The 27790-nt window shown below is 39.4% G+C and overlaps 1 protein-coding gene and 1 pseudogene across 1 annotated transcript in view; one reads left to right on the top strand and one right to left on the bottom strand.

The window, feature by feature from the left end:
* The window catches only part of DNAH12 (dynein axonemal heavy chain 12), a 197713-nt gene that overhangs the window by 113391 nt on the left and 56532 nt on the right, over window positions 1–27790 (top strand). Inside the window, exons 41-52 of the mRNA XM_044658364.1 lie at window positions 169–347; window positions 2140–2332; window positions 3467–3628; window positions 13546–13743; window positions 14665–14798; window positions 15190–15352; window positions 17001–17081; window positions 18506–18682; window positions 19674–19805; window positions 20995–21084; window positions 25226–25366; window positions 26393–26634. Of these exons, the coding sequence (XP_044514299.1) occupies window positions 169–347; window positions 2140–2332; window positions 3467–3628; window positions 13546–13743; window positions 14665–14798; window positions 15190–15352; window positions 17001–17081; window positions 18506–18682; window positions 19674–19805; window positions 20995–21084; window positions 25226–25366; window positions 26393–26634 (1892 nt within the window). The remainder of the gene's footprint in view (window positions 1–168; window positions 348–2139; window positions 2333–3466; window positions 3629–13545; window positions 13744–14664; window positions 14799–15189; window positions 15353–17000; window positions 17082–18505; window positions 18683–19673; window positions 19806–20994; window positions 21085–25225; window positions 25367–26392; window positions 26635–27790) is intronic.
* LOC123232091 lies at window positions 8405–8755 on the bottom strand (annotated as a pseudogene).

The raw sequence follows: 27790 nt of genomic DNA, 5'->3' as shown, positions 1-27790 counted from the left end.
ATTGTTAAATTTTTTGGCATGTAATTGGTCAGAATAACTCTTAATAATTGCTTTGATTTCATCTTCCTTAATGGTATATTCACCCTTTTCATTTTTGGTACTAGTGATTTGGTTTTTGTCTTTCTTTTTAAAGAATTATTAACAATACTTTTATTTATTATGTTCCAGGTCCAAGAAGAGGATTTAAGAAGTCTTCTGTTTGGGGATTACATGAATCCAGATCTTGAAGGAGATGAAAGGATTTATATAGAAATTCCTTCGGTTCAGCAATTCAGTGATGTGGTGGAACTATGCTTGGATGAATATAACCAGACCCACAAGACAAGAATGAACCTCGTCATTTTCCGGTGATTTCACTGGGGACATGGGCTTCCCTGTTCTCTCAAGCTTTTACTATGTGTCTCTCTTTTGAAAAATTTTGTTTGTTTACTTATTTCTGAGCGTCTCTAAGAGGCCAGGCGCTTCTCCATTGATTAACCCTTTGCTATTCAAAATCACCATTTTGATAGGTGAAAAGATTTCTCCATTTCTGAAACAGAAGTTATGGCATAAATGAGCACTTGAAGGATAAACAGTAATCTTGTTGTTGACCAGTTTTGCCATAATGGAAGGAAGTGCCAGTGTAGTAATTGCTAAGAGTGGGCTCTTAGGATGTGTGCCCTTATCTCCCTGCAAGAGCTAATACATGGACAGTCTATATGAATGGTCAAGAGAGCTAAGTGATCTCTTCAGTATTCACCGAGCTGCTTCCCTGTAGTTTTTCTGGAAACAACATGAGCTCCTAAAGGGCATAGACTGGTCCATCTTTGCCTTTGTGTTCCTCATAGCCTAGATCAGTGCCTGGCACATGGGTGCCTAAAATGCTGGTTGATTAATTGATAGAGGGAGACTTCCAGAATATCGAATGCATTCTCTGTGGAAAGGGAGGTAATGTGGTATAGGGGGCCAGGATTTGAACTTGGAGAGTGTAAAACTTGGGTTCAAATCCCATTTTAGACACATAGCAGCTAATAACTTTGTTTTTATACATCTTTTCTCTTAGTCTGTAAAATGAGTTGGTTGGACACAATGGCCTCCCAGATTTCCTTCCACTTCTTGAAATGGCCTAGTGGCTAGAGCATTGGACCTCCAGTTGAGCCCTAGACCCTTATGGGACCCTGGGCAGCCACTTGGCCGCTGCCTACTTTAGTTTCTTCACCTGTAAAATAAGAATCATAATATTGCCTTCCTCTGTGGGTTGTTGTGACAATCAAATGAGATTTGTGAGGTGTTTTACAAACCTTAAAAGCATGTACACACTAGCTATTATTATTATGAGTTAGCAAGGTGGTGCAGTAGATAGAGCTCTGGGGCGCAGGAAGACCTGAGTTTAAATGTGACTTCAGACATTAGCTTTGTGAGCACAAGCAAGTCTCTTCATCCTGTTTAATCCAGTTTCTTCATCTGTGAAATGAGCTGGAGAAGGAAATGGCAAACCACTCTAGTATCTCTGCCAAGAGAACAACATATGAGGTTACACAACTGAAAATGACTAAATGATAACAAAATTATCCTATAGCTGTGATCCTATAAGAATATTGACCAGAATTATACACTATGTATAGAGTGGGTTGCAATCTGCACTAATGGAGGGAACATCCATGTCTATGAGATCATAGATATTAGAATGGACTGGAGAATTCTCAAGATGGATAAATGCCACCTACTAAATAGTTGATTCTCTAAAGCAAGAGTTCTTTTCCTTTGTTTTGTGTCATGAAGTCTATAGTGCCCTTCTCAGAATAATATTTTTTTAAATAATTGAAGGAAATGTTAAATCTTCTGTTAAGAGACTAGTAAAAATAAAGATGCATTAAAAAAAATCTCATCCAAGTTCATGCACCCCCTAAAATCCATCCATGGATCCAAGCTTAGAGTACTTGTTCTAGAGTTAACTTTTATATTGTTTTGCCTTTCTCTCCAAATTATCCACCTGGAATTACTGTTCAGAAATCATTCTTTTTTTTTTTATCATTATTGGTCAACGTCTTTTTGGGAAATAATATAGTCTCCTAAGAAACATAACCTATAAATATGTGATTTTAAATAATTCACTTTACTTGACATTGACATGTTTCATCAGTGATGGTTCCATGGCAGGTATGTGTTGGAACACCTATCTCGTATTTGTCGCATCCTGAAGCAGTCTGGAGGAAATGCTTTGCTTGTTGGCCTGGGAGGAAGTGGCCGCCAATCTATGACCCGTCTTGCCACATCTATGGCAAAAATGCACATGTTTCAACCAGAAATTTCCAAGAGCTATGGGATGAATGAATGGAGAGATGACCTCAAGGTAAAATCATTGTAAAGTCTTTTACTAACAATCTTTTTCAAGAGAGCCCTTTACCAATAAGAAAGTTCTTAGATTGGAAAAGTAGCTGGAATAGTGATCAATCACAAGGGAAAAACTTTGTATGGAAGGATAGGATGTTAGAGATCTTCCACAGCAGAGGAAAGGGAGAAGAAATGACCAAATTTGGGTTATTACCACTCAGTGTTTAACAGAAGACTCTCAGAGCCTTAGCTGCCTGTCTTTTAGGGATATAGTTGGAAGTCTTAATTAGTAGGCTGTTACTTCTGATGCTAAGATTCTGTGATTCCTTGGTTCAGTTTTGGTTCTTGGCTCTTTCATTCACATCTGCCTAATACCATGAGTTAAAAATGATGGCCAGGGGGAGGAAAAGAATGCAGATGGAAATCCCAATATCCTTGCCTTGTGGAAGACCATTGGCCGTGGTGCTGATAGAAATAGGACTATCACAGAGTAGTAGCTCCACTGATTTAAAAGGTAGGGATGGGAATCCAGGTGAAGCCACAGCTGACATTGTCACACTTGACTTGGATTGGTGGGTGCTGCTCCAGCACAAATGTAAGACTCATAGAACTTACAACTTTGGGAATGAAGGACTGAATCAGCCATCTGAACATGGGAAAGGCTCCTGACTTCACTCAGTCAGTGACCAGGACACCCTAGCAGAGGCTACTCAGTTGGGGCAGATACATGGCCCAGGCAGGTGGCAGCCATAAGAACCAACTTAGGAGGCTCAGCCAGTGCTGGTTATCCACACTATTTATCCTTCCACATGCTGAGGGTTACTTGAGCTTTGAAGAAGAGATTTTTTTTGAGGGGTTCCTGTTGGTATGAGCATGCTATGAAGGGTTGGAAGGAATTAGCCTGAGATACTTGTGGGCTGGTAACTTGGAACAAAGGCTGGATTTTTTTAAATGGTCTCCTTGGGTCTCAGTTTCCTTAACTACAAATTGAGAACATTGTATTAGATGACCCTGGAGATCCCAGTCAACTCTAAATCTATACTTCTTGGACTGATGTGGAAAGGGAAGGTAGGGGGAAAATACTCTATGGGCTGACAGGCCAGGCATATTTTCATATTCTATCATGGATTTCCAGTTGTTTTTTGCTTTTTAGCAACTCCTGCGGAGTGCTGGGATGAAGGGCTTGAAGACGGTGTTTCTGATCACAGACACCCAGATCAAGGAGGAAGCTTTCTTAGAGGACATCGACAGTGTGCTCAACACTGGAGAAGTCCCAAACATTTTTGCAGCAGATGAAAAACAGGAAGTGATGGAGGTATGGTTTTTAGCCTTGCCACATTTTCATGTCCTCATGAAATTCAGTCTGGTTGGAGTTCTTTTGTGAATTAAAAATCATAGGAATAAAGTTGAGCAAGTTAGACTCTATAGCTCTTAACTTAGTTTAAATGTAGCTCTAGGTTAGCATTTCTTATCCTTGCAGTCATGAATCTCTGGGGAAGTCTATAAATGAAGTATATAAGAGTGCAAGAATTTTAATTCTATTGAAATACAGTTACCAAAATATTTTTAAAAAAGCAAATGAATGGATGTCAGGTTAAGAAGCTCTACTCTGAGACATGATGCTGAGTTGGATGTTTTGTTTGTGATGATAGACAATTCATCTTATTTGTTTATCCTTATTTACTAGGCCTTATGAATGGCAAAAGATTTAATTATTTTGTGATTATGCAGACAGGAGAAAGGCTAAGTGTTGAAAACTTTTAGATCAGCTTAGGGCAGGAGGCTATTTGCAGTCTATAGCACTATCTATGGCCAGAACCAATAGAAATGTAATTAGGAAACATTTTACAAAATAAATAAAAATGCAATAAAAGATGGATAAAATTACCTTTTAAAACTAAGTTGCATGTGACCTACAAGGATCTTTATATACAGACTAGTGGCCTGGTTTCTATTAGTTTGGTACCACTGACCTATGGTGCTTTCTTTGGTGGTTGACAAGTTTTCTTCAAGGTCCTTTCTCAAATTAAATCTGGACTCCATTGATCCTCTGACATCATCATAAACTGATTCTAGTGACTTGGAATACTGAAATGACTTCCATTGTTATGGTCTTCCAAATGACCACAGGAATTCCTTGGCATGCTGTCTTTATGAGATGATATTGGTCAGTTAAAAATCATTCATGAAGTCTGTGCTCTGGGCTGGATGCTATGTGAGGCTTTGGGGATACCAAGACAATGATGAAAGTTCCTGCCCTCAAGGAGCATTTTGGGTTATCATGGGAAGCAACAGGTCCACATAACACAGAATCTGGGAGTTGGAAGGACTTTTCGGTAGCCCTTTTTTCCAACCTATATCTTTAAAATAATCAAATGAATTTTTAAAAAAATCAATGAATTAATTTTTTCTTACATTAAAGTTCCAAGATGTCTCTTTCCATCTCATCCCTTCCCTCACTAGAGAAGGCCTCATCTGACAAAAAAAAATGAAAAATATATATGTATATGTAAAACCATTCATGCATATCTCTATCAGTTCTTTCTCTGGAGATAGACATTTACAATTATTCTTCAGATAGTATTTCTGTTGCCAGATAGACCATTAACTTGGTTCTGTTCATTTCACTTTTCATAATTTCATTTAAGTTTTTCCATGTTTAAAAAAAAATTAAACTAAGTGCAGTTAGGTGGCTCAGTAGATTGAGAGCCAGGCTTTGAGACAGGAGGTCCTGGGTTCAAACGTGACCTTAGAGACTTCCTAGTCGAGTGATCCTGGGCAAGTCATTTAACCCCAGTTGCCTAGCCCTTACTGCTCTTCTGTGTTGGAATGGATACACAGTATAGTTTCTAAGACCAGGTAAGGGATTTAAAAAACAAAAAAACAAAAGGAACATATAGGTTATTTTCATTTTTCCCTCATCACCTCAGGAAACAGACCTAATAGTGGTACTGCTAGATCTTATGACTCTTTGGACATAATTCCAAATTGCTCTCTAGAATGGTTGGATCAGTTCATAGTTTCACCAACAATGTATTGGTGACTTCACTTTTCCATATCTCCTCTAACATTTGTTACTTTCCCTTTTTATCATTTTAGCCAATGAGATCTAAGAATTGTTTTCATTTGTATTTTTCTAATCAATAATGATTTAGAACTTTTTTTATATGACTATAGATAGCTTTGATTTCTTTATCCAAAAACTGCCTGTTCATATCCTTTGACTGTTTATCAACTAGGGAATGGTTCATATTCTTATCAGTATGACAGAGTTCTTTATAATTTGAGATATGAGATCTCTATTAGAGAAATTGTCTGTAAAAATTTTCCCCTAATTTTCTGCTTTTCTTCTAATCTTGGCTACATTTATTTTATTTGTACAAACCCCTTTTAATCTAATGTAATTAAAATTATCTATTTTACATCTCATAATGCCCTCTATTTCTTTTTTATTCACAAATTCTTCTCTTATCCATAAATCTGATAGGTAATGTATATTCCATGTTCTTCTAATTTTCTTATATCTCCCTTTATGTCTAGGTCATATATCCAGTATGACCTTATCCTGATGAATGGTGTAAGATATTGGTCTATATCTAGTTTTCTGCCAGTCTGCTTTCCATTTTTCCTAGCAATTTTTACCAAATAGTGAATTATTATTCCCAAAGCTTGAATCTTTACATTTGTCAAACACAAGATTACTATAATATTTTCTTATTATGTATTGTATACCTGTTCTGTTCCACTGATCCACCTTTGTTTCTTAGCCAGTAACAGATAGTTTTGATAATTATTGCCTTATAATGCATTTTAAAATCTAGAACGACTAGATTTTCTTTTATATTTTTTCATTAAATTTTTTGATATTTGTTTTTCCAAATGAATTTTGTTATTTTTCTACTCGATAAAATAATTTTTTGGTAATTTATGTGGGAAGATATCGAATTAGTAGATTAGTTTAAGTAGAATTGCCATTTTTATTATATTGGCTCTGTCCACACAAGAACAACTAATATTTCTCCAATAATATAAAGATGATTTTATTTGCATAAAAAGTGCTTTATAATTATGTTCTGTAAGAAAATATATGGCAGCCATGTTGAGTCAAGGATGGTGGACAGTTACATGCTTAGAATGCAGAATGGACTGAGCTTGGCATGAACCTGGCATGAGCCAAGGCAGTTAGGCTTGGGTATAAAAGGAACAGATCTGAACTCATCTTGGTCTCAGTTGGAGATATTTGGGTGTGGGTGGATAGGGTTTAGGCAATAGTCTATACTCTTTTTATTCAGCCACCAGCTTCAGCTATCATACTGATACAACCGTGTTCCATCAATCTCTGTTTCCTGATTTATAAACATCAAGAAGATCTGCAAAGACAACTATCATTCAGCAGGGTCGGGTCAACCTTGACTCAGGGCTGAGGCCTGTCAGCCAACCAAGATCCTTGATCAACAATATCAAGTGAAGAGTCAACATCAATTTAGCCATCTAGATTTATTTAGGATTCCCAATTCCCACTTTCCATCAATTACCCAGTTCCTTCTCCCTAATCTCATCAGTTATTAAATCATCTTAAAGAAATCACTTACCTGAGAGTCTGAAGATCTTGTGGGGCTTCAGTTGACTGAGGCCTGTGTCACCTTAGGAAAGGGGCTTACTTTAATATTCCTCTAATCAGCTTCTTAAGAACAAATCCACAGTCAGACAGATCAAACTAATTAATTAATCAATCATTATAGATCAAATAATCAGATCTATAGTGAATTAGGTAAGGGATATAGCCATCAACACCAATCTTACAGGGCCTCAGTTGGACAAGGGATTAACTGGCTTCCTCTATTACCTGATTCCTAGCTTTGGTTGTTAGCCCTGGGATACTGTTAGCCATCTGGGGACTGGAGTAAGCAGGTTCTACACAGTCTCCTCTTAACATCAGCTGCATTGGGGTTTGACATTTTGGGTTCACAATTATATCCTGGTGTCCCATTAGAACTCAATACTCCCAATAACTCAGTCCCTAGAATCAACCTAACAGTTTATGCAATTCTTGGATTTGTTTTGACGGTATATTCCTAGGCATTTTCTTTTATCTGTGGTTATTTTAAACAAAGTATCTTTTACTATGTCTTCTGGCAGAGCTTTGAGGCTATTGTATAGAAATGCTGGTGATTTAAGTGGGTTTGTTATTATTATTGCCCTGCTACTTTGCTGAAATGATTGTTTCAACTAACTTTTTAGTTGAATCTCTAGGATTTTCCAAGTATACTATCATATCATTTGCAAAAAGAGGTAGTTTTATTGCTTCATTGTCCACTAATTTCCTTTAATTTCTTTTTCTTCTCTTATTTCTCTTGTTACCATTTCTACAATAATATTGGTGATAGGCATGATCTTATTAGGAAGATTTCTAGCTTTTCCCCATTACAAATAATGCTTACAGATGGTTTGGGGTGGATGCTTCCTATTTATGCCAATGCTTTCAAGTGTTTTTTTCATAGAAATGAGTATTATATTTTGTCAAAAATTTTTTCTATATGTATTTAGATAATATTATTTTTGTTACCTTTTTATTGACATAATCAATTATATTAATACTTTTTCTTTTATTTGTCCATCCCACATTCTTAGTATAAATCCTGCTTGGTCATAATGTATAATCTTTGTATATATTATTGTAGGCTCCTAGTGATCTTTAGAATTTTTGCATCTATATTCATTAATGAAATTGGTCTTTAATTTTGTTTCTCTGTTTTTGCTTTTCCTGGTTTAGGTATCAGCACCTTATTTGTTTCATAAAAGGAATTTGGTAGGACAACTCCTTTACTTCTTATTCCAAATAATTTATTTAATATTGGAATTAGTTGTTCTTTAAATATCAAGTACAATTCACTTGCAAATCTACCTGGACCTGATCTTTTTTTCTCAGGAATTTTAATTTATGACCTCTTCATTTTTTTTTTACCAGTAAAGAAGTTATTTGTTATAAAACATTAGGACTCCTAAAAATAAAGTAATTGATATATATGTATATATGTGCATATATATATACATATATATATATAAATTTAAAATGATCAGTGTGTTAATCTTATTTCTTAGTTTGACTTTCTAATAAATCTTTAGCTTCATTGATTTTGGCTGCTATATAAGGAGTCCTCCCTTGTCTGGGTGGTTTAAAAGCATGATTCGTTGATTAGCATCCCTAACTTTCCCTCTTTTGGCTGTAAGGCTTATTCCTAGTATTAATGCTGCTTCTTGTTTTGTCATCTTGGGTTCAAACTCGCCTCTGTAATAGCCGCCACTGAAGGCAGTTTTTGGCAGACTTTGAATAGCTTGTTTTACTTGAGGTTCCATATGCTTCATTGCTTGTATAACATATCGACCTGCAAATCCTGCAGCAGCAATTGCCAGTCCAACTGCTATCACTGTGCTGGTCATGGCTTGGCTGGCGCTGCCCTGAGTCTGCAAAACTGCAGCTCATCCCAGCCTAGAGGCCGCGTGTCATCTGCTTGGCCCTCAGCTTGTACCCGCCCCATTAGGTGGCGATGAACGACGAGTGACTACAAGAAGGACAGCCAACCAATAACCTCTGTCGCAAAGCGATGCTGCCCGACTGTCGTGAAAAGGCGTGCCACTTTTTTTTTTAAAGTGGCCATATTTAGATATTTTATTTCCTCTTCTATTAGTCTAGGCCAGGGGTCAGCAACGTATGGCTCTTTCTGCAGGAACCATAAAGTCAATTTTGTTTTAGGTGCTATTACAGGAGCACGCACTGTGAGCACTGTACGGCTCTCACGAAATTACATTTTAAAAAATGTGGCGTTTATGGCTCTCATGGCCAAAAAGGTTGCCGACCCCTGGTCTAGGCAGTTTATATTTTCATAAGTATCCTTCAATTTCACTAAAATTGTTAATTTTTTTTGGCATGTATTTGGTCAACATAACTCCTAATAATTGCTTTTATTTCATCTTCCTTAATGGTATAGTTACCCTTTTCATTTTTGATGCTAGTGATTTGGTTTTCTTCTCTCTTAAAAAAAAATTAACCAATAGTCTATTTTGTTTATTTTTTTTTAATAGAACCAACTCCTAGTTTTACTTAGTAGTTAAGGGATTTTCTTACATTCATTTTTATTCATCTTACCTTTAATTTTTAGGAATACCAATTTGGTGCTTGGTGGAGGATTCATATTTGTTCTTTTTCTAGTTTTTTAAATTGTATACCCAATAAATTGATCTGTTCTTTCTCTATTTTATTGAATAAGCATTTAGAGATATAAATTTCCCACTATTTACTGCTTTTGCTGCATCCTATAGGTTTTGATATTTTGTGTTATTGTTGTCATTCTCTTTAATGAGATTATTTATTTTTATGACTTTTTTAAACCCACTCATTCTTTAAGATTAGTTTTAGTCACCAATTAATTTTTAATCTTCATTTCCATGGTCCCTTATTGAGTATAATTTTTATTATATTATGATCTGAAAAGGTTGCATTTAGTAATTTTTTTCTGCATTTAACTATAAAGTTTTTATGACTTAATATATAGTCAGTTTTTGTAAAGATAACAGATATTGCTGAGAAAAAGGTTTATTCTCTTCTTTTCCATTTCATTTCTCTTGAGATATCTGTCGTATCTACCTTATCTAAAATTCTATTCATCTCCTTGTCTCCTTTCCTATTTATTTTCTGGATAGATTTTTCTAGTTCTTGGAGAGGAAGGTTGAAGTCCCCCATTATTATAATTTTGCTATCTATCTCTTTCCACCTATATTCATTTAGCTTTTCCTTAAAAAATTTGGATGCTATAATTTTTGGTGCATATAGATTTAGTATTGGTATTGTATCATTATCTATGAAACCTTTTAACATAATGCAGTTTCCTTGCTTGCCTCTTAATTAAATCTATTTTAGTTTTAACTTTGTCTGAGATCATGATGGCTACTCCTTTTTTTTTGCATAGCTGAAGCAATGGATTCTACTCTATCCCTTTATTTTTACTCTATATATGTTTCTCATTTTTAAAGGTGTTTCCTATAAAAACAGTATTGTCATGTTTGGGTTTTTGATCTATTGTGCTATCCTTTTTCATTTTATGGGTGAATTCATCCCATTTACATTCAGAGTTATAATCACTAGTGCATATTTCCTTCCATTCTATTTTTCCTCATTGTTTAACCTTCTCCAAACCACACCTGAAAAGAATACCCACATGCACACTTGACAAATGGTCTTTCAGCCTCTTCTTCTTTTTTTTTTAAACCCTTACCTTCCATCTTACTTCTGACTTGGAGCTAATACTATGTATTGGCTCCAAGGCAGAAAAGTGGTAAGGGCTAGGCAATTGGGGTCAAGCCCAGGATCACTCATCGAGGAAGTCTCTAAGGTCACATTTCAACCTAGGACCTCCCATCTCTAGGTCTGGCTCTCAATCCACTGAGCCACTCAACTGCCCCCACCCTCAGCCTCTTCTCAAAGGCTTTCAAGAGGTAAACGTATCATATCTCAAGGCAGTGAATTCCACATTTGGACAGCTCTAATTGTTAGGAAGTTTTTCTTAGTATAAATTGTGAATTTGCCTCTTGGCAATTTCTACTCATTCATTACACTTGGTTCTGCCCTTGGGGGCCAATAGAACAAGCCTTCATTTGTTTTCCCATATGACAGCCCTTCATAGGTGTTAAGTCAGCTGTCATGTTCTCCCTGAGCTCTCTCTTCTCTGAGTGCTCAGCTCCTTCAACAGATGTTCACATAATATGTACTTAAACCCTATCATCATTCCATTTGCTTTCCTCTGAAGATTCTCTAGTTCTTCCAACTTCTTCTTAAACTGTTGGACTCAGAATAAATGGAATGAGGTCTGATGAGTGCCAGGTACAGAGAGACCATATCCTCTCTTTTTCTAAAATTCTTTATAAAGATATATAAATAAATACATGCCAAATATAGAGAAGTAAAATACAAGAGGATTCTGATTGCTGTCAGATTAAAAAAAGGTCTCTGGTAGATCAGAGTGAGCTTTGAGTTAGAGCTCTGTGTGATGGGCATGAAAAAGAATATGTGTGTGGGGGCCTTCCTGCATGTGCCACATAAATCCCATCTAGAATTTGTTTAGTTTCTGTTCCTGTAAGACTAGTTGCTAGTTCAGTGAACAATTTATGAAATGGGATCAGACACACCCAGTTCTTTGGATACTTTCTGGGGAGGATCAACAGGAGGAAATAATGAGTTTGTAATCACACTTTAATTAGGCAAAGGAGTTGTAGGGTCCCAGAAGACATAGAGATAAGCATTGAAAAGAGCACAGAGGTAAATGGCATGAGGACATGGGACAGTGTGGTAGCACAAGGAAGGTCATGATGGGGAAGAGAATGGGGAGGGCGAAGGTCACAGAGAGTCACTTACAGAAGCCATGTATTGACCCTAACAGCCTAGACCCTTAAGAGATGGAAGAGCTCTCTGGAGGCAAGAGTTTGAGGTTTCCTTTTTATAGTTTTTTTGGGGGAGGGGACACAGACTAACTCTTCTCTATGTTCACTTTGGGATTTATTAATATATCCAAATCATTTCCAAGCTGTCAGATAAACTTTGAAATGAACATGTATGTCCACATCATCTCAAAATTATTACATCATTGAACTGTGGAGGTCCAGAATTTGAGATTTATATATCAAAGATGAGAAAGCCCTAATAGCAACACTTAGATGGTGTCCTCTTATTCAGCGTATGTCACCAGGATGTGATTTTTTGTTTAATAATATATGATCTAATTTGTAAATTGTTTTCCTTTGATCTTTGGGACAGCATGTAGGGGACTTCTAGGTTCCCTCTTTGCAGTCTTTCTGCAGTTGCCCCTTTATACTATTTACTTAGAGATAAAGATGTGCACAGGGAGACTAGAACAAGATAGGATTTGAACCCTTTGGAGTTCAATCAGTGTGTGTTGCACCAAGGTGGAGAAATATGATTTAGCCATAAATTGAGGCAATGTAAGTTATAGTGGGAAAAAAAACACACCAAAAACTGCTGGCTTTCTTTTCTTCCTTGCCAAATAATTAGATGAACTTATCAATTCACCAAGTTTCTTGTGAGGCAGTCTGATGTGATGGAGAGAGCCAGTTTCACGTCTCACATCTGACACCTACCTGGAGATGCTCTAATTGTCAAAGGTGCTGAGAGAGCCAGTCCTTATCCCTGGCCTGCTCTGAGTTAGACACTGTACTAGGCACCAGGGCCACAAAGGGAGGAGGGCATTCCTACATTCTAAAGGATCTCTAGGCAAATTGGACTTAAGCAAATTGTCTGATTGTAGGAGTTGAAGTAATAAAAGTAATTTAGCTTAAGCTCAACAGTTGGAGATTCTCTCAGGAAACTAGCCGAGGAGACAAGAGAAGGAGCAGCTTTTTGTAGGATGGTCATGGTGACGTGAATCAAGAGCCCCTTTTGAGCCCTGTGTGATCCCTATACTTTCTCCATTAACCTCCAGACCCCTGTCTCCATCCTCCCAGAATACCTGTGATGAGGCTGGTGATATTGTCAGAGATCAAGATCTCCATCTGTAGAGCCTGCTCTGTGGGCTGGGGTGGGAAGGGGAAGCCCTAGTTCAAATGCCAGGTATTTAGGGTCTTAGATTGAGAGTGAGGGGGACCTCAGATGCCATTTAGTCCGATACTCTCATTTTACAGATGAGGAAGGTAAAGCCTGGCAAGATTAAATGATTTGCACCCTTAAGTGAGTCTTAGAGGCAGAATTTGAACTCAATGTCCTCTGACTAATCCAGGGCTCTTTCTCGCTGTATTACACTTCCTTTTCAATACAGGCCAGGCATGACTTATAACCTGGTTGCACAAGCCATCCATTTTTGTCTTTTTTTTTTTTTGGCTCATTTTATCTCCTAATTGGTTTGTTTTTGGCCACTGTTAGTGTTTTGGGCTGATGGAAAAAAGGTAAATTTGCTTTACTTCAAGGTTTCCTCATTGTTCCACAAAATGCCTAGCATGTGGTAGGTATGTTGACTGATTTGATTGATGGACAGAATCATAGGATTGGACATTATATTTAGAGCTAAGACCATAAACAAGCTGTGCCTTTTAGGTAAACAGAGAGAACGCCCAATTTCTGGGGATGTTGAGAGAGGAAAAGTGATTAAAATGTTTCTTGAAGAGAGATTGCAGCCTTTGATAATCCTTTCCATTTTCACGCCTGTATCCTCCTGTTCTGTTCTTTAGGGTGTCCGTCCCCTAGCCCAGGCTGGCAACAAACAACAGGGCGAGCTCAGTCCCTTGGCCCTGTTTGCCTTCTTTGTGAATCAGTGCCGAGATAACCTCCATGTTGTCGTTGCCTTCAGTCCAATTGGGGATGCTTTTCGCAATCGTCTGAGGCAGTTCCCATCACTCATCAATTGCTGCACCATTGACTGGTTCCAGGTCTGTCAAGAGATTGGTTTTATTTCATTTTTGTAACAAACTTAGACTTTTGTTCTTTTGGGTCATTGATCTCCCAGTACTTCTCTTGCCTAGAACTCTCTAGTCTCAAACTCCCTGAACTAGGTGAGCCAGATCTCTTTCCTTTAGATTATATTGCTGTGCTTTTACCAGAAGAGAGAATTAAAAGGGATGACCAACTCATTTTTGGAGGTAAACGTAGTTCAGTGATTTCCCCAGGGTCACCTGGTTAGTAAGTGTCTGAGGCTAGATTTGAACTCAGGAATCACAAGACTGTCTTGACTGAAGAGCTGGTGCTCTAGCCTCTGGTCTCCTGCATTGCTGCCCCCATCACGATTCATTCGTGGATGCAAGGAGCATTTATTGAGCACCTACTATGTGCCAGGTACTATGTGAGGCTCTGATGGTACAAAGACAAAAAACAAAGCAGGCTCCACTCTCAAGGGGGATGAGAGAGAGAGAGAACATTTATACAGAAAAGTATTTAGAGGGCAAATTATTTTGTGTCCATGGAACCCCCAGCAGAATGTACATTAACTCATATTAACTTATTTCTGGACATATTGTATCTCCCCAGAGGAATGAGGGCCCCTTGATAGGTAAGCAAGGCTCATTTTTGCCTCCATATCCCTAGTGCCCAGCATATAGTAAACACGAATGCTTGTTGATGGATTGAAACTTCCATTTGATTTATATTTATATTACATATTTATTTATAGGCTTTGTTTCCTCATGGTTACAGGGACTGTCTCGTTTTTGTCTTTGTATCTCTAGGCCCTTTAGCAGTGTCTGGCATATGGGAGGTACTCAATAAATGTGTGACGAATGACCTTAGACACTGCCACCTTTAGATAGCAAAAGGATAGAAATATTTACCTTTCCTCTGATGACTTTTTTTCTCAGCCATGGCCTGAAGATGCCTTGGAACGGGTGGCCGTTAAGTTCTTGGAAACCCTGCAGCTCACAGAGAATGAGAGAGAAGAAGTGGTTCCAATCTGCAAACACTTTCACACTTCCATTATGGAACTTTCACTAAGGTTCATGAATATTTTTCCAAAAATGGCAGCAGTTCATCGTATGTTTAGGATGTTTCCCCTTTGAAAGGTTGTAGAGATTAAAAAAACCAAACCTTTACCTTCTCTCTTAGAATCAATCCTGTGTATTGGTTCCAAGGCAGTAGAGTGGTCCGGGCTAGGCAGGGGGTGGTTAAATGACTTGCCCAGGGTCACCCACCTAGGAAGTGTGTGAGGCCAGAGTCGAACCAGGATCTCCCCTCTCTAGTCCTGCTTTGCTCTCTACTGAGCCACCCAGCTTCCCCCTGAATAAATGCTTTTTGCCTGACCCCTCTTCATGCCCAAAGGCAGCTTTTTCTGCTTGCTTTGTGAAGCCCATCAAGTCCAGCTAGCATTCTGTCTACTTTTGTTTTAGGTTCTTGCAAGACTTGGGACGACATAACTACGTGACTCCCACATCTTACTTGGAACTGATTGCGGCGTTCCGGCAGCTTTTGACTCAGAAGCGCCGGGCTGTCATGAAAGCCAAATTCAGATACACCAATGGGCTTGATAAATTAGCCTTTGCCGAATCCCAGGTAGAATCCCTGACATGTTAAAAGCGGCTGCGGGGGGTGGAGAGACCAGAGCAAGAAGACCTTGAGCCCCTTCTGATAGGATTTCAATACCAAGTAGAGGAGATCTGCGGCTGGACATCTAATGAAAAGATACCATCCGTTTGCATATGGCACAGAGAGATTTGATCTGAGTTCTGGTGTATCTTGTCTCCAAGGAAAAATGATTTTTGCCTTAGTGGACAGTGTTGGGAGGGAGGCTTCCCTCCCTGCCAGAAGCATTTGGGGATGGAACAGGCAGGAACAATTTGATGAACTGTGTCTCCTTCACTCCCTTATCTCCAAAAGGGCTATCAGGTTACGGTCCAATCCATCTACCACACTTTACATACTGCTAGTCTAGGACTCTATATTTGGGGACCAGGATAAATCACATTTTCCCTGGTTGTTTTCAAGGTTGCCGGCCCATCAGCTCTCTGCTCTTAGCTTTTTCTTGTGTTTAAAGACTGAGAATCAAGGAATATGTGGTAGAGACTAATGAAATTGCAGTTTGCTTTGTGGTTCTATTTCAGACAGCATGATTTGACCCATAATCCATCAAACTCTGTTTCATAGAGGACTACATTATGTTGAGTTTCTCCTTTACTTATTTTGAAGAGAAATTCCTCCAGTTTCTTAGTAGATGGTCTCTTAAACATTTTTCCTTATATAACATTTGCTACTTTTATTTTGATTTTTATTCATTTTTAGCATTTATTTAAAACACTTTTTAACTTCCAGATTCTTTCCCTTCCTCCTGCCCTTCCCTTGCCCATTGAAAAGATAAGCAATGTACCAGTTAGACATGTGAAGTCATGTAAAACATATTTTCATAGTAGCCATGTTGCAAAAAAAAAATTGTTTTGGGGATTATTTTAGTCTTTTGAGCCTGAGGCATTTTTTAAAACCCTTATCTTAGAATCAATAATAGGTTTTGGTTTTAATGCAGAAGAATGGTGAGGGCTAAGCAATGGGGGGTATGTGATCTGCCCTGGGTCACAGAGCTAGGAAGTATCTGAAGTCAAATTTGAACCCAGGATCTCCCATCCCCACTTCTGGCACTCTATCCACTCAGCCATCTAGCTGCCCTTGATGCATTCCTTTTTATTTGATCCTCTTTTGTTTGCTGAAATGTAGGTTTAAGTTTTTGTTGTTTGAATGCTACCAAGACAACAAACCCTATCAAGCAATCAGCTGTCAATTTGTCAAGCATTTTTCATGCACCCACAACATCTCAAACACCATGGGAGGCCCTGGATATACAAAGAAATAAAATGAAGCACTCCCTGCCCTCAGGGAGCTTATATTTGATTCCTGGAGACCTATAAATATGTGACAAATAAATATATGCAACACTTTGTAAATAAAAATGATAAAAAAAAAGATAAAAGAGCTCAAAGCTCCTAGTAAGTGCAGGCTGGCCATACAGCTGTTGTGTTTAGCATTTTGTAATTACTTAATATAAATAACCTCTGCCCTCAGGGAGCTCACAATCCGCTTAAATGAATGGAGCTGGAGGGGACTCATGGGAACTTCTTACTCACTCATTCTAGATGTTTCAGTTGCTCTGCTCTCTAATATGTTGCCTACTTCTTCTGCAACCGGGATAATGTTATGCATAATGTCTGTTTAGGTTGGTGAGATGAAGCTAGAACTAGTTCAGTTACAGCCCAAACTGGAGGAGGCCAAAGTGGAGAACGCCAACATGATGAAGGTAGGGTCTACCTGATTTTTCGTGGGGTTGCAGGCTTTGCTGAGATCACCAGGTTGTGCTGCCTGAATTATGAATTAGGGATTCCATCTTTATCAAAAGAAATTTGAAGAGAAGTTCCAAGTTATCATGAATGAATGAAAGAATTAAAAGCAAAACAGAAAACTATGTATTAAGTGCTTACATGTGCCAAGCACTGTGCTCAGGGTTGGTAATATAACTAGAAAAGGATGCCGGCTTCTGTTCTTAGGAGCTCACACTCGAATTGGAGGCTTCAGCAGCAGGACTGATGGAAAGTCTTAGAGGTAGTCCCAGGAGTCCTTAGGGTCCTTCTGAGTAAGAGATTGTCTGCCTCACTGGGCAGAGAGCCTGGAGGAGGGTACTGGTCCACCACCACTGGGAAGGAGGAGTGGGTCTTTGGCCCTAGAACCAAGGTATCTTCCACTCCTTCCTTCCTCTTTTGTGGCTGGACAATCAGAGCTCTCTTTTGGAGGGTTCTTTTCCTTTTTTTTTTTTAAACTAATAAATTTCATTCCTATCAAGTTTATCATTCTTGGTGACAGTCCTCAAATAGTTAAGTTAAAAAAATATAGGTGAATGGTTGTGACGGTACAGACAACCTGATATGTTTTGAGTTGCTAAAGAATGAACAGATTTGTGCTTCATTAAGTAGTAGTATAGGAGAAAACATGGTACAGTAGAGAAAGAGCCAGTTTTGTGACCACAGAGACCCGGGTCCAATATCTTCCCCACATACTCAGTGGCTGTGTGACCCTGGGCAAGTCCCTTTACTTGCCAGTGTCCCAGGCAGTTCTCAAAGACCTTTAAGTCTCAGTTATCACCTTTCGTTGTAATTAGGTAGAGATAGGCAGACTTGTAGCCAGGATGGTGTTGGTTCAAATCTTACCTTCAATACTAACTGCATGATCAGACTCAGTTTCTCCAAATAGAAAATGGGGGCAACGATAGCACCTACCTCCCAGGGTCCTTGTGAGGGTAAAATAAAGTTTTTGTAAAATGACCTTGAGTATAAACCCTCACCTTCCATCTTGGAGTCATTACTGTGTATTGGCTCCAAGGCAGAAGAGTGGAAAGGGCTAGGCAATGGGGGTCAAGTGACTGGTTCAGGGTCACACATCTAGGAAGTGTCTGAGGCCAGATTTGAACCTAGGACCTCCTGTCTCTAGGCCTAGCTCTCAATCCACTGAGTTACCCAGCTGCCTCCTTTGGCTTGAGATCTTATAGCATTATATGAAGATACTTTTTTTCCCCCAAATGGTAGAATTCCTAAGAAAAAAGTTTAGCCACTCCAGCTTCTCCTTTCCTCATTTTATAGAATCACATGTTTCTAGGTTTTCTGGGCCCAAGTGGACTCTCCTGTGGCTTTCACCGTGTGCCCAGAAATGATTTTTGCCGGATGCTTTCAGGTGATCGAGGTGGAGTCTGAGCAGGTGGAGGCAAAGAGCAGAGTTGTGAAAATAGATGAGGAGCTGGCGACGGCGAAAGCTGAAGAAGCCACGACCCTGAAGAACGAGTGTGAGAGTGACCTCGCCGAGGCCATCCCCGCCTTGGAGGCCGCCCTCTCGGCTCTGGACACACTCAAGGCGAGTGGTTCTGTGGTGGGCTGACATCATCATTGTGATGGACCATCCTCATGGTGGCATTGATGGACCACGTTAAAGTGCTTTACGTATGGGATCTCGGCTGGTCCTCCCTCCAGCCCGGGGAAGGTTAGCCCCATTTTACAGATGAGGAAACTGATTGGGATTCAGGTTAAAGTAGGCAGCAGGTGCCCTGGCTTACATCTTTGGATCTTAGAGAGAGAACCTCAAGGGCCATCTAGCTCAACTCTGTTTTACAGAAGGAAATGACTTGCCCACAGTCACTCAGGCAGGAAGCAGCAGATCCAGATTCCCTGACTCCAAAAGCAGCCCTCTTCTCACTTTATCTCCCTGCAATGACTCAGGTGAAGCTATCCGCAATTTTTATCCCAGATCCAAAGAAAGATGCTTTTCATTATGGGAGTGACTGCTCCAAAAGCCAGCATTTCTCCTTATGTGGGGCAAGATTTTTTCAGACAATGAAGTCCTGATGGTGGTGGCCTTTACCAGGGAGAAATCCACAGAATATCTCTTTGCAGAGAGGCTCTTCGCAGAACAAGGCTCATCAGTGTCTGCCCGAGCAAATCTGGGCAAAATTCTCCTTTGCTGAGTCTTCCTTCCTTGAAGGAACTATGACTTTGCCAACATGAGGAACTCTCTCCTCTGAGTCAGATTGCAACCCCTGTGTGTCTGAGTAGATTAAGTGCCAGAGAGTGGTTTAAGGCACAGAGGATTAAGTGACTTGTCTTGGTTAGTGTTAGAGGTGGGATTCCATCCCAGGTCTTCTTGCCTCCAGGTCCAGGGCTAGGCACGTTACATCTCCCTTCCAAAATTCTTCCACAATCACAGTTTATAAAACGTTTGATCATCATTTTGATCAGACGTGATGCTTTCTACTTGCTGTGGTTTCACGTCCCAAATGACATTTTTAAGGTCTCTCGTGTGGGAATAAGAGATGTTTGAAAACGTCTCCCCTGTTTTCCTTTCATTCTAGCCCGGTGACATCACTATTGTGAAATCCATGAAAAATCCTCCTTCTGGAGTCAAGCTTGTGATGGCTGCAATTTGTGTCATGAAAGACATCAAACCGGAGAGAATCACAGACCCGTCAGGAACCGGAGGCAAGGTAATGTGGGAGAGGGACCTCAGGCAGTCATTAAGAGCCACCCCTCTACAAGAATATTTATTATTTAAACGTAGGTGGATCCCAGAGTCATAGATTTAGAGATGGACAGACCTCCTGGGTCATCTCTTCAGTTTTCTCTCTAGCCCAAAGGAGAACTGGATGCAAAAGATGTGAATAATATGATCCTAGTTGGAGGGGGACAGAATGGTGGACTCTTGAAGACTGGATGAAAAGAACTGGGGCATTTAGCTAGAAGAAGGGGAATAGAGAGCCGTCTTCTAGAGGCTGAAGGCTTTTGTGTGTGTGTGTGTGGGGGAGAGGCTGGTCTTGTTTTTCTTGGCCTCAGACCAGAAGTCACTGGGGTGGGGCGTGGGGGGGGGGGAAGTTTTATGTTTAATCCCAGGAAAAGAATCCAAAGGTGGGATTGGCTGCTTGGAGGGGTGGGGCTGGGGAAGTAGAGGATTTCCACTTACTGAATGTCTCCAGGGATTACGTAGTGGAGATTCTTGGTCGGAGGTGGGTTAGACATATTGCTCCTCAAAGTCTCTTCATTTCTGCTGGGAAATTTCAAATAAAGTCCCTAGAAAACCTAGCCTGTAATAATGGAGATTCACTTTTCCCCCCTTATCAGCTCGAACTTGTTAAGTCCTGGTTGGATTTATAAGTTGTTAGCAACAAACACCTTTATGTTATTCAGTGTCAAGTTCCTTCTCTCATTCATTTATTTATTCATTTGGTAAGCATTTATTAAGTGCCTTCTATATGCCAAACATGGTCAAAAATACAACCGCCTACACCCTCAAGAAGCTAACCTTGATCACACATGAGCAGATCCAAAATAAATACAAAGTAATATGAAGTCATTTGAAGGGCAGCCCTAATGACTGGGCTCCAGGAGAAGCTTGGTGTGGGTGCTCATACTGGATCTGGGCTTTGGAGAAAGCTGGGGGTGCAGAGGGGTGGCAGGCGGCATTCCTGGCACAGCGGGCAGTCCGAGTTTGGATCCATACAGAATTATGTCCATACACTGAGGTTCCCAAGAAAATCCTTTATAGATTAGCGGATGTGTACAGAGAGCCCAGATTGTTACTGTGTGTGTCCAGTGTGTGAGGGATTCAAGAAGATTCGGATGGGGGAATGATGTTGTCTGGACATGGAAATGATACATGTTCATCCATTTTACTGATAGATATTGGATTATTGGGGTCCCAGCAAAAAAGTCCTGGGAGACATGAGTTTCTTAAGAGATCTGAGAGAATATGACAAGGACAACATTCCCGTAAGTACCCCTGGAGGGTTTTTTGTTTCCATATTGTGTATTTTCCTAATGGTGTATGAAATAGTGGAGATGAATGCAAATTATGAGAGGAAAGCAGTTTTCTTTTCTTTCTTTTTTTTAAACCCTTAGAATCAATACTAAGTGTTGGTTCCAAGACGAAGAGTGATAAGGGCTAGGCAACTGGAGTGAAGTCACTTTCCCAGGCTTATACAGTTAGGAAGTGTCTGAGGTCAAATTTGAATCCAGGACCTACTATCTGCAGGCTTGGTGCTCTATCCCATCTGTCCCAGAGAGTACTTTTCTTGGTATGACTTTGTATAATAAAATTAACTCATGATGTTGGTATTGACCTCAGCTTTTATACCGTATGAACACCTCACTTTTCAGAACCTCTTTATCAATATTGCTGTTGTGTGCTGTTGGCCTGAAGGAGAGTGTGGCATGGTAAAAAACACACTGGCTATGGTGTCCTAAGATCATATCCCAGAGGCCATTAAATCCAGCCCCCTCATTTTATAGATGAGAAAACTGAGGCCCAGGAGGTTAAGTAATGAGTCCTAAATCAGAGGTGGGCGTAGAGCAGGACCCTTGGATTCAAATCCAGGCTTAGATATTTACTGTCTATGTGACCTTGGATGAATCACTTACTCTCCTGGCTTCCTTAGTTTCTTCATCAATAAAATGGATATAATAATACTTGTAAGTCACGTCAAATCAATAAGCATTTATTAAGTGCCTACTATGGGCCAGGTACTTTATTGGGTGCTAGTGATGCAAAAAATGACACAGGGGTAGACTTTGCCCTCAAGAAACTCCTAGTTTAATAGGAGAGACAACTCTGTATATAAAAGAGGATAAATTAGAGATAATCTCAGAAGGAAGGCCCAAGAAATGGGAGGTATCAGGAGGAAAGACCCCTGGGAGAAGGTTGGGTATGAGCTGACTCTTGAAGGAAGCCAGCCCAGCCAGGAGATGGAGATAATGAAGGAGCATTCCATGCATAAGAACCCCAAAGCAGAGTTGGGAGATGGAGCTCTGTGTGTTTGGAGCAGCAAGGTGGCCATCATCCCTGGATCACAGAGTACATATTGGGAGTCAAATGTAAGGAGGGAGATAGGTAGGAAAGGACCAGTCCATACAGGGCTTTAAAAGCCAAAAGCCAAAAAATGGATTTTATGATTGATCCTAGAGGCAAGAGGGAGCCACTGGAGTTTACAGAATAGGAGGAGGATGAGATCAGATCTGTGATTCAGGAAAACCACTTTGATGATTGCGTGGAGGATGGACTGGAGTGGGAAGAGGCCTCAGGACTGAGGACCCACCAACAGGCTATTAACACCATCCAAGAGTGAGGTGATGAGGGACTCAACCAGAGTTAGAGTAGTGTCAGAGGAAAAATTGTGAGGAAGAGACATTGCAGACCTTGGAGGGCTACAGAAATGGGAGTGATGAAGAAGAAGAAGATGATATCCCTTGGAATAGATCCTTCAGCAGGATGGTCTGGCTCAGTAAAGCTGCTGAACTTGGATGCTAACATGTAATCTTAGCGTTTTTGTTCCAATTTTTAATCACTTGATTCCCCTAAATCAGTGATGGGCAAACTTTTTAAAGAGGGGGCCAAAGGAAAGGAAATGCTCCTCTGTCAGTCTGTTTCTGAGGCAACTCTTTTGAAGTTTCATTGTATTGTATCCTATGTGTTGTACTCATCAGATTTGGAATAATGTCACGCGGCCAAATAGAACATTTCAGGGGGCTGCATCTGGCCCGCGGGCCTTAATTTGCCCATCCCTGCCCTAAATCATATATGTCTTTGGTCTCCATGTTAATTTCCAGTTGGGGAGTTTTGCTATTTATTTTCTCTTTTATCTAAGACATTTCCTGCCAAAAGATCTAGAATAAAAGCAAGACTCGATGTTTAGATCACAGATTAGATTTGGGTTTGGGTTGTGTCAGCATGAAATTGGAAATTGTCTCTTAAAATGTTGATTGTTGGCTTTCAAAGAATTGGAAGGGAAGAATTAGAGGTAATCTATTCCAACTCTCTCTCACTTTGTGGTTGAAGAAACTGAGGCAATTTCCCCTATCTCACATATGGAGTAGATGTCAGGTGAGATATGAACCCAGGGAAATGTAAGAATTTAATTGAGGGTTTGACTAAATATATGAGAATTCTAAATTAATATTGTGGTTGCTGTTTTAAAACTATTATAGTTTAAGCCAAAATGACTTTTAGTAGCTTTATTTACAAAGAGGTGGAAAGAGTGAAAGTAGAGAAATGTAAGAAGAGGGCAGAGAAGATGTCTAGCCTATCACACTAAATGATGCTCTGGTGCCTGGCTCAGCCCAGCAGGGCTTGTTGACCCTTGACTGGAGGACCTGATGTTCCACTCATGCGGCCCCTCCAAGAGGGGAAGGCCTCTCCAGAACTAATCTCTCCAGAAGCCAGGAAAGGAAGGCCAGCTACTCACTCATCCAAGACGGACTCCAAAGGAGAAGATCCAGGAGCAGACCTCGCAGAAGCAGTACAAGAGCCAAAATCCCAGTCCAAGCCGACTTACCAGAAGATCCAAGCTGAAGATCAAAGGAGCAGTCCCAAGAGCCAAGGTCACCTCCAAGAGGCAAGTCATCAGCTGAAGCTCCAAGCCAAAGACCCTTTGGTCAAAAGTTCAGGACTTTTTATAGTCCTTTTCCCATGTCACTTCCTATCCCTTCCTCTACTTTATGGATACCAATTGCAGTCTTTAAATTTGCCTAGCACTGCCCAGGGGCAGGGCAGTCGGCTCTGGGGTTGTCACCTCTCATCCTCTGAGGGTGTACAAACTCATCAAAGGATTCACAGGTTTCTGACTGACTGAGTTAAAAGGGTGGAGCACTCCAAGTAAGTGATTTGTGAACTCCCTTACAGTTTTTGGTTGATTGACTCAAAATAGACAAAGAGAATAAAGAATTCCTTTTCACAGAAAGAATCTTCTAAGTAAAACTGACTTTAATGTTAGAGCTGTAAATCACAGAGTCAGATCCTCTAGATATGTCTGAGTTGACCGGTATTTGTGCTTTTTGCAAGGCAGATTATACAAACTCTTTCCAGAAAGGAGGTCAGTCATCTATATCTTTCTTCTTTTGAAAGGGGGGCAACCACAATTTTGTCTTCTAGAAGGTCTCTTTCAAGAAGTTCAGGCTCTTTACTCATCTTCTTATAGGAGCAGATGATGTAGCTACCTATTTTATATATCATGGAAATAAAAGTGGCCATGGTTATTCTATAGTTTCAAAGCCAAATGAGATACCACAGCTTCAGGGAAGTCTGGATATACTTCAGGATGCCAAAAACATGCACAAAATCTACTTGGCAAAATATTTTACAATGCACACTGGGAATTTCCCTTCATATTTTACTCATAATATAACTATTGATTATTTATTCTTAGACACAGTTAATCAATTAGTAATTAGTATTATTTCATACTATTAATCCTACTGAGATTACAATTTATCATTATGATACTGATTATCTAATAGGATTACATGCAAAGAATATAAAGTTTTAAAAAGGCATAAAACAATGAATATAAACTGATTAGAGCAACTTAATTTGGTTATCCTTTGCAGTGGTCCTCAGGCTTCTTAGTCTTAATTGCACTGTAATTCATTAATTCTAGTACAACCAAGATGACAATATGCCACAACTTATTTAGCTGTTGCCCATTTAGTTTCCTTCAAGTTTCTTTAAAGTTACAAATACAAACTGCTATGAAAATCTTTGACCAAATGGCTATTCTTTACAATGTAATTTTTTACATATATTTTTAAACACTCACTTTCCATCTTAGAATGAATACTATGTATTTGTTTCAAGGCAAAAGAGAGCTAAGGTCTAGGCAATGGGAGTTAAGTGACTTGCTCAGGGTCACACAGCTAGGAAGTGTCTGAGGCCAAATTTGGACCTGGGACCTCCCATCTCCAGGCCTATGTTCTATCCACTGAGTCACCCAGTTGCCCCCCAAGCATAGGATTATTTTTGGAATTTTTATTGTATACTGTCTGTGTTGATTTCTAGGAAGATTCAATTTCATGCAATTATTTTTTTCCATCTTCAAATTTTGTATTCAATAACTTTGAAAGCCGACTGCTTGTCCTGTAGGTGTCTGTCATGCAGAAGATTCGGAATGAATACCTAACAAACCCCGAGTTTGACCCCCCTAAGGTGGCCAAGGCGTCTTCTGCCGCTGAGGGTCTGTGCAAATGGATTATGGCTATGGAGGTCTACGACAGAGTGGCAAAGGTAATGGGCGTGGGCATGAAGGCGCTCTTGGGAATAGTCTACATATTAAAAGATTCCCAGAAGTTAAAGTCAGCAGATACCTATGTGTCTATGAATGTGTACATGTTACACACACATAGATATGTATGTGTGTCTGTATACATACAAATATACATGTTTGGCCAGTCTTATTATTTCCTAGGTGAACTCTCAACATGGAAGCACCTTCCACCAATATAGATGGACAATTTGTCTATAATTTTCTTCTGTAATACAGTGTCTTAAGAGAAGTATCAGAATGACTGGCATTTAGTTGCAGGGAATAAGAAGTTTAGAATTGTTGAATTCACTGTGCAGATTCTCAAATGCTTTCTGGGCTTTGTTCTTCAATTCTCAACTTCAGTAGTTCAATACTTGTCAGCCATATTTGCCAAAGATACACGAAGAGATGGACCAATTGATCAATAAAAAACCAGTTATTAAGCCCTTGAAATAGAATTAATAAAGAATAAGCTAATCTCTATTCTCAAGGAATTTGTATAATAGTGGGAAAGGATATAATAGAAAAGGATATAATAAATTATAATACATATAAATGTATATACACTTCTCATCCTTCCTTCCTTCCTTTTTTCCTTCCTCTCTCCTTTCTCCTTCCTTCCCCCTTTCCTTCCTCCCTCCCCCTTTCTTTCTCTCCTTTCCATTCTTTCTTTTCTGTTCCTTGTACTTTCTTGTCACCCCAATTTAAAAGAAAGCAAGAAAAGTAAACTTTAAATATGCAACATTAAATATGCAACATTAAAACATTCCCATGATGTATTGTGTCTCATTCTCCTTGCCCAGTTTTCTAAAGTTTTCCCTTACGATTCTTTTTTGCTGCCCTGAAATATCACATTAAAAATGTTTTTCCTTCTTAATGGTATGAAACAATTCTGTGTCACTGATTTGCCCAAAGGATCAAGTTATGCACCATGTAAAGGTTTTGTGAGCCTCTTGAGTATTGTATATGTCATGAGTGACTATTTTCAGTTAATTCTTTCTATCTAGGTTGTTGCTCCCAAGAAAGCCCGTTTAGCTGAAGCTCAGAAGTCTTTGGCAGAGACAATGGAGCTTTTGAATCAGAAGAGAGCAGAACTCAAGGCGGTGGAAGATCGCCTGGCCAAATTGCAACAGACCTTTCGTGAGAAAACTGAGGAAAAAGCCCGGCTGGAGGATCAGGTGGAGCTCTGTGCAAAGAAATTGGAGAGAGCGTCCAAACTGATTGGTGGACTGGGTGGAGAGAAAACCAGGTCTGGGACAAAAATGCCAAGAATTCCAACCTTTTTGCTAGATTTAAGGATTTGGGTGATGGGGTTGGGGGCCTGGGCCCCTTGGAGTGTTGTGCTGATGGGGCCAACCAAGGTTTGGCTCTGGTCCTCACATAGGCCCATTATCTCCATTCTGCTCCATTGCTACTGTCTACGTGATAGGCTCTAGCCTATCATCTCGTTTATGGCATTACAAATACATAATATTTGTAATTTTTGGCATTTACCAAAGACCTTAACATTTAATAAGAGCTTTATGTATATTGCCTTGATGGATCCATCACAAAACTCTGTAAGGTAAGTTCAATTATTATTCCCATTTTAGAAATAAAACTGAGTCTGAGAAAGGTTAAATAACTTCCTTAGAGTTACACAACTCATAAGTGTCTTGAGGGGTAGCTGAATGGGGCAGTGAATAAAGCTTCTAGATTGGAGCCAGGGAGGCCTGAGTTCAAATCTGGTCTTAGACATTCACTAGCTGACTCTGGGTAAGTCATTTAACCTCTGCCTGCCTCAGTTTCCTCATTTGTAAAATAGAGATAAGAACAGCACCTACCCTTTGAGGGTTGTTATGAAGATCCAATACGATAATATATGTAAAACCTAGCCCAGTGCCTGGCACATAGTAAGCTTTATATAGATGTTTATTATTATTATTATTATTATTATTATTATTATTATTATAATGGATGAGTCAAACTCACTTTATCCACTGCCACACCCAGCTGCCTTTGTTCACAAGAGAATCAGTATGAGATTGTGCCAGGACTCTCTTGATTTCATTCTTATGACTATAATACTAATTCAAAATACAGGTTGTCCTTTGATTGTCAGTCAATTGCAGAATCCTCCTGAAGGAGAAATATTACTTGTGATGAGAGAATTACTTTTCTAGAAGAGCAGACTAGATGACTACTGTTTACCTGACTGAGAGAGAGATTGATTTTCAAATTATTTTTGTGCACTGAAATTATTTTAATTAAATGATTTATTATAAGTTTGCTGCTAAGTAAACTTATTCAGTAGTTATTTACAAAGAATTTCAAAACGCAAAGACTACAGACTTATTTTTTTTAACATTTATTAATATTCATTTTTAACATGGTTACATGATTCATGCTCCACCTTTCCCCTTCAA

The sequence above is a fragment of the Gracilinanus agilis genome, chromosome 1 (genome assembly GCF_016433145.1).
Source record: "Gracilinanus agilis isolate LMUSP501 chromosome 1, AgileGrace, whole genome shotgun sequence".
Taxonomy (NCBI): Eukaryota; Metazoa; Chordata; class Mammalia; order Didelphimorphia; family Didelphidae; genus Gracilinanus; species Gracilinanus agilis.
The sequence above is the reverse complement of the archived record's forward strand: the minus strand, read 5'-3'. Positions and strand labels throughout refer to the sequence as shown.